The sequence below is a fragment of the Melanotaenia boesemani genome, chromosome 6 (genome assembly GCF_017639745.1).
Source record: "Melanotaenia boesemani isolate fMelBoe1 chromosome 6, fMelBoe1.pri, whole genome shotgun sequence".
In the NCBI taxonomy this organism is placed as follows: Eukaryota; Metazoa; Chordata; class Actinopteri; order Atheriniformes; family Melanotaeniidae; genus Melanotaenia; species Melanotaenia boesemani.
In genome coordinates, this window is record NC_055687.1 from 21,790,890 (window position 1) to 21,798,014 (window position 7,125).

General features: G+C 37.5%; 1 protein-coding gene across 1 annotated transcript; it reads left to right on the forward strand.

Annotated features, from left to right (window-relative positions):
• Nucleotides 1-1,288: 1,288 nt before the first annotated feature.
• igflr1 (IGF-like family receptor 1) lies at nucleotides 1,289-7,117 on the forward strand. The gene is made up of 7 exons (XM_041986811.1): nucleotides 1,289-1,455; nucleotides 1,527-1,719; nucleotides 2,025-2,049; nucleotides 2,307-2,373; nucleotides 2,473-2,550; nucleotides 4,489-4,581; nucleotides 5,629-7,117. The coding sequence occupies exons 1-7, from the start codon at nucleotides 1,371-1,373 to the stop codon at nucleotides 5,955-5,957; spliced, it is 870 nt and encodes a 289-aa protein (XP_041842745.1). The 5' UTR covers nucleotides 1,289-1,370; the 3' UTR covers nucleotides 5,958-7,117.
• The last annotated feature ends 8 nt before the right edge of the window (nucleotides 7,118-7,125 follow it).

The window sequence follows — 7,125 nt, forward strand, 5'->3', positions numbered from 1 at the left end:
GGGGGGGGGGGTGTTCAGAAATGTTTCCAAAACAAAGAAACTTAGTGATACCATTGCATTGTAACTAAAATGTTTGTGTGACTGTAGGTTTATCATTGAGTATTAGATAATCCTTCCCCTTTACCCCCCCTTTTCGGCGCCCCAGAGTGGACTTTTGAAATGTTCAGCAGATGCCTGTTTGCATCTAAATGACTCAAACACAACTGTGTTAAACATATCTTTTAATAACTTCACCAGCAAGTAAACATTCATAATAAAATGTCCTCAAGAAATCCACTGTCTTATTTAACGGCTTACTGTTGTAATCAATGACCATGAATAAAATCAAACAGATTGCTTAATCACAAATGATCAACAAGAAAAACTTCAGTTTGATGCAAACACATCAATTCCTTTTTCTGTTAACAATATGCAATGCTGACAGATCAATGCATATTTTCTATACAATTTGATAACCTGTTTGTTACAACCAGTCAATACATATTGTCTGTAAACTGATAATCTCTTTTTCACAACCAATTTATACACTTTTTATGTAACTGAGATACATTTGAGCATTTTGCTAGAAATGCCTTTTTTTGAGATAATAATATGTGTGCATGTTAATATGTCTGTTATAACTGTGCAAGTGTTTGCACCTTGTGTACGGAGGTAGTGGACCAACAATATTTTAGTGTGAAAAAGTCAGCAGTAATATTTGACGTCTCTAGAATGGAACTGAATTCACTGCAGAAGTGAGGAAAATGATCATAGATCTCAAACAGTTTCAAGACCACTTCTCATGTATGTGCAATCTTCTGAAACTGCTCTGATAAACAAACTCATCCTTGATTTGACCAGACATCAACAAATCAGAGCCAGTACAAAGCTTTAAAAAGCGTTTCCTCATTAAGCTTAACTTATTAAAATAATTTATATCTGGATATATCCAACAATACAACAAACATGAATACAGTTAAAATAGTTTGACTTATCCTGCCCGGTCTGACGTCAAGCACCAGTCCACCACAATGCCACCACTTCAGCTCCAGTTCAGGGAAACAGCTTCTCCCGTCCAACTGCCACACCGGTGTCCTGTCCACCCCTCCTTTCTTTCTCATCCCTACTTTATCTCCTCTGACTACAGATCCACCTGAGTCTGATCACTCTCCCACAGGTGAACAACGTCAGTCATCACGTCTTATTATTATTATTATTATTATTATTATTATTATTATTATTATTATTATTATTATTATAGTTTAGACGCTATAATAATAATAATAATAATAATAATAATAATAATAATAATATTGTGCTGGATAGGCTGCTTTGTGGGTGTCGGGGTGGCGCTTATATAGCAGCCCAGTCCTGTCCTTGAAACAGTTGACATGATGAAGGGACACTCTGAAAGATGTTCAGATCTAAGTACCTTCTGGGACGGAAGAAAATGTGTCGCGTGCAACGTTGAGCCAGGTATGTCTATATTATATCGTATTATATTACAATACATTACATTACATTACATTTTATTATTGATTAAACAGGACATGAGGTTTCTCCTAACTGTGGCCGCGATGATGATGGTTCGTTCCACGAAAAGGCTTTCAAACCCTGCCGGGAAAACACTTTCAACGAGGGCAACAGCGCAAGTTGCACGCGCTGTTCTGACTGTCCGCCTAGAAGCACCCTTCTGAAAAGCTGCACTTCAACAACCGACACCGTCTGTGAGCCTCAAAGGTAAAATAAATAAATAAATAAATAAATAAATAAATAAAGCCAGTGCAGAACATTGCTAAACAATAAATGTTTTTTTTTTGTTTGTTTGTTTTTTACTAGACTGATTTTTCTTTCTTCTTTTTATGATTCGACCTCTTGACAAAGTTGGAGAATTTTTGTGTATCGTACAAACAGAGTTAAATGTTTTACCCATCAGAATAACAGACCCCCAAACCGGAGTCGTTTTTTTTTTTTTTACTTTGCTTTGCTTTCTATAAACCGCTGTGTGTCGTAACATTAAAGTCTTTTTTATTTCCACATTGCAGAAACGAAACGTCAACTTCTCCCACAGTGAGTATTTGTAAATATGTTGCATAACAGCGAAAAAAAAACGTTTACAGGTTTTCGTTAAGTCGATGTCTCATTGTTCTCTGTGGAAAAAAGCTCATCTTTCTTTAGCACAGCGTCATAGGTTAATGATCCAGCTGTCATTAAAACACAACAGAAGAACGTTAATCAGAAAAGATGTTTTAAAAAGGAAATAACCCACATGCAAAAAAAAAAAAAAAAAAAATCCAGGAGTTTGTTAATTTAATTCTTTCTTTCAGAGCCAGTCATACACAGAGCCGTTCCCACAGCCACCGCAAGAGAGCAACTTACACTCTGCTGCAATATGTAAATACTGCAATGTGTGGGAACAGTGCATTTCCTTGTAGTGTAAATTTAACCTAAGTTCTAATTCAATTTATTTGTCCCCCCCTCCCCCTCCCCCAGTGGCTATTTTAGCCGTCTTTGTTACAGCCACCCTGCTAACCTTGTCTGCTTTCATGATCACCAGGAAACGGAAAAAAGGTTTGTGTGTTGACAGTAAAACCGAGCAAATGTAAAATCTTGTGAGTGTGCACTTCTGCCCAGACATACCTCTATGGGGAATTTCTTTCTTTGTGTAAAAATGATGTGAGATCTAGTGATTGGGAGAGTAACTGCATGTGAATTGTAATAAAATAAAAAGAAATCCAGTGAAACAGTAATTTTCATGTTGAAAATTAATTTATTTTAGTCTTTACAATTATTCTTTCCTCATGGAAGTGGTCTCCCTGCACGACAGCAGGTGAGGTACCATGTTGCTCATAACTGTCCCACATTACATTGTGTACAACAATAAGTTAGAGTAAAGCAATTAATTCTCGACCGAAAGAACTGAAATTTTTCTGCTTGACGAAAATAATTTTGTTAGAATGTATTTTGCTCCATCATTTTTAGGTCACAGCAGCTGCATGCAGTACTTTGTTTCATGTTCTTCCAATAAAACTTGTTACGTTATAGCGTGATATGGTATCGATTTTTGTTTTTTGGGTAACAGCTCTACGCTTCCATACTCCCTAATCTGATCAAGTATTTTAGATTTCTAATCCTAAGCAAGTTTCATCATAACGCGATGTGTTTTTATACAATCGAGGCATGTATCACAATGGTTTCTATGATGTGATGATTGTGTTGTAAAAAGAATACTTTTAGCTCTAATCATGATTGTTTTCCCACTCGAAGCAACCATCATTGCTTAAACCCAGTTGAGAAGTGTCACGGGTGTTTTAACAACGTTTTGGTGTGTTATTAATTGAACATAACACCTATGTGGGCTCACCACCTACAGGGAGGAAAATTGAGGTTGGGTGCAGTGTGAACTGGCTGATAGCCGAAGGCGGGGACTTTGGCAGACGATCCTCGGCTACAGAAGTTAGCTCTAGGGATGTGGAACGTCACCTCTCTGACAGAGAAGGAGCCTGAACTTGGTGTGCAAGGCTGAGAGGTGCTGGCTAGATATCGTTGGGCTCGCTTTGATGCACAGCTTGGGCTCTGGAACCAGTCTCCTTGAGAGGGGTTGAACCCTCTTCCACTCTGGATAGTCTGGGCATACTTTTATTGTTCCCCGGCTCAGGCAATGTATGTTGGAGTTTACCTGGTTGACAAGGAGGTAGCCGACCTCTACCTTTACATGGGGGTACAGGTCCTGATTTTTGCTTGTGCCTACAAGCCAAACATCCAGGGTACCCACCATTTTTGAAGTTCCTAGAAAGGATGAGGGCACTCCTGCCGGGGACTCCATGCTTATGTGGGTGATGACTGTGAGTCCCAGAGGGGCATAATTGGGAGGAATGCCCCTCCTGATCTGAACCAAGTGGTGGTTTGTTATTGAACCTCTGTGCTCATCAAAGTTGTCCATAATGAACACCATGTTCAAGCATAAGGTTATCCATATGTGCACTTGGTACCAGGACACTCAAGGTCACAGGTCGATAATTAACATTGTAGTGGTGTCATCGGACTTGCAGTCACGTGTCTTGGGCACTGCAAAAGTAGGTGCTGCTCCTCTGCATCGAGGAGCCAGATGAGGTGACTCGGGCATCTAGTTAAAATGCATCCTGCCTGGTGCACATCCCACCAGGAGGAAGCGCCAGGACATGCTGGTGGGACAATATCTCCCAAGTGGCTTGGGAATGTCCTGAGATCCTCACAAATAAGCTGAAAGAAATAACCGGGGAGAGGGAAGTCTGCCTAGGCTGCTGTCCTGCAGAAGCCAACCATGGATAAGTGGTAGAAAATGGATGGATGACTGTTTCAGTTGAAGGACTTGTTGTAACTTCCATGAAGCAGATTAGTGTCTTTTCTTATGGAGCAAATTTTATTTTATTTTTTTTAAGTAAATATACAACATGGTGCAAGGTTGACACAGTAAATACACGCCAAACATTTGAAATAACCGTGTCTTTCTGCTGTTGTTTCATGCAGGTCAGCAGAAAATGTGCTGGGAGAAAGGACTGGTCTATGAAAATAAAGACTTCTCCTTATCTAACAAACTAATTGATCTGGAGGACGTTCTCAGTGAGTGGAAATGACATTCATTTGTAAATATTCAGACACTTTTGAGTCATACGGTGATTTTAGCTATTCTGTGCAGTTGGAAAGTTTTCAGAACATTTCTAATTTTCCACTTTTTATCTTTCAAACACCTTCCTCAAACTGATTAGTCTGACTTTGTTGTACTTTTTTAAAACCCTTTCATCCATAGTGTCGACTGCAGTGAACATCTTTTTAAAAGCTGTTTTATATTAAATTTGTGACTGGGGATGGTATATTTGTGAATTGGCCACTTCAGTTGACAGAAGTGAGTCATCCAGTAAACTGCCACTCACTGTAGAATGAATAAATATATTATAGAAATGTTTACATTGTTATTACCAGCTTTGCCTCAATAACAAATTACAAATGTGATAACATATAATTTTATAAATATTTTTAGAGAATTTAAAAAATAAATAAAGAGTAGAATATGATTAAGAAATAACAAAACTCATCACTGTTTCTGTGTAAAATACTGAATAGACAAAACTCGTAACACTGTTTTTTAAAATTCATGTATGGTAGGGCTGATTCATTTGCAGACAACTCCAAATTGGCAAAGGAGAAGTGAAATCTCTTCTTTACATAAGTATTCAAACCCTTCATACTGTAACAGAACCGGGTGTTTTGTGTTTACATTTCAGCGTGTTTGTTCCATGTTGAAATGTAAACCTGAATTCCAGCTACAGAGATAAACCCTACTGACGTCAGTATCAGAGCTAACATGTGTCATAACAAAAGTCTAATTACTTCCAGACTGAGAATGAGTCTGGAAGTTAAATAATCCAAGACTTGTTTTTTTTCTTTGTCCTTTTGAAGAATTTGGTCTTGGCTGAAGAGAAAAATAAAGGGCTTGTTTGTGCGCAGTGGGTCACATCTTGTTAAATTTGTGATTCAGACTTAGTGCAGTTGTATAAACTTGTGTTTATGCTTGAAAAATCGAAAAAAAGAAAGAAAAAAAAACCCAGGACCTATCATATTTCTTGATCTTATGTCATTTTCTAATATTTTTATTCTGTGTTTGTTTAGATACCAACGTCCACTCAGCACATTTACAGACCGTTCTGGACAATCTGGATGTTTTGGAAGAGTTGGTGATTTTGTTGGATCCAGAAACTCTGGGAATAAAAAACACAAAACATCTTGCATCCCTCTGCTCCTTCCCTGCCACCTGGATCACCTATGCCTACTCTATGAAGGAAAGTAAAAGCCCCCTGAAAGCTGTGCTGGAAGGGGTCACCAGCAGGCATCCTGACTGGACAGTGGGCCACCTGGCTAAGCTGCTCCAGCAAATGGAACGCAATGACGCCATTGCTGTTCTGGCCAAGCTCACACCCAGTCCACACATGTGTGTGTAGACTGCTTCTCATATATATTTATACCTTGTTAATTTCCACACCATTTGGCTTTATAATACAAAGGCATTTGCTTCCACATTTTTTCTTATTCATTGGAGAATGTTGTGTCACTGATTGACATGTAAAAAATCAACTTTGAAAACAAAGCTGAGCTAAAAGAATTTTCCAGCCTGTTTAATAATCAAAAATGAAAATCTCTTTAGCCTTCACCATCAACATTTGTTACTTAGAAAATCAGCCAAACTAGTTTGACATTTATGTACATTTATACTGAGCTGATCCTGGTATCCTTTTATTTTTTTACAGTTAAATATTCTCTAAAGGTATACACATATATGTTCATATGAAGATATTATTGTTGATAGTCTGACCTTTCAATTGCTATATTTCCTATATCTGAAAACAAACATATACTGACTGATATTAGTCATAAGAAATCAGCTGTTATTTTTTGTACGAGATGATAAGTGTCTCATTTTCTTATTGCATTAAAATGTATTTGATTATCACATTTAATAACTTAGTGGGTTTCAATAGCAAGTACTGGAAATATTAGGCTTAAAAAACAATTTGTGTATCATTATTGTATTGTAGCTAAAATGTTTTTACATTTGAAAATTTACTGCACAATGTTATGGTAAAAGCTCTTACCACAAACACATCACAGCAATGGAGGACATCAAGGCCGTTTTACCTGTCTGTGGCTTTTTGTCAGACTAGATGAGAGGCAGAGAAGACTGTGGGTGGTGAAACTGGAAAAGTAGAGTTTGATGAGTTCTTGTGAAGAAATCACCCACACAAATCATCCAGTGATGTCACTTCCTGGCCAAAGGGTGCCCTGCTGTCTGTAGATGTAGCATTTTCATTGTGCTACATCTATGGTTTTAACCATATGATCAGTATTAATATTATTATAGCCCCAAGTTTTGAAGTTGTTTTTGTGACTTGTACTCTATATACTTAATAGATGTCTGCACAGAGTTTTTTAATGTAGCTTTTTGCTAGTTTTTAATCTTTTTGTTTTATGATTTAGATGTTTACACACCCTGTTAACCATATGTTAATCTTTTATTTTGTAAAGCACGTTGAATGGGTTTTGTATGAAATGAAATGTGCTACACAAATAAACTCTCCTTGTCTAAAAAGTAAGACTGATGGCATCCCATTT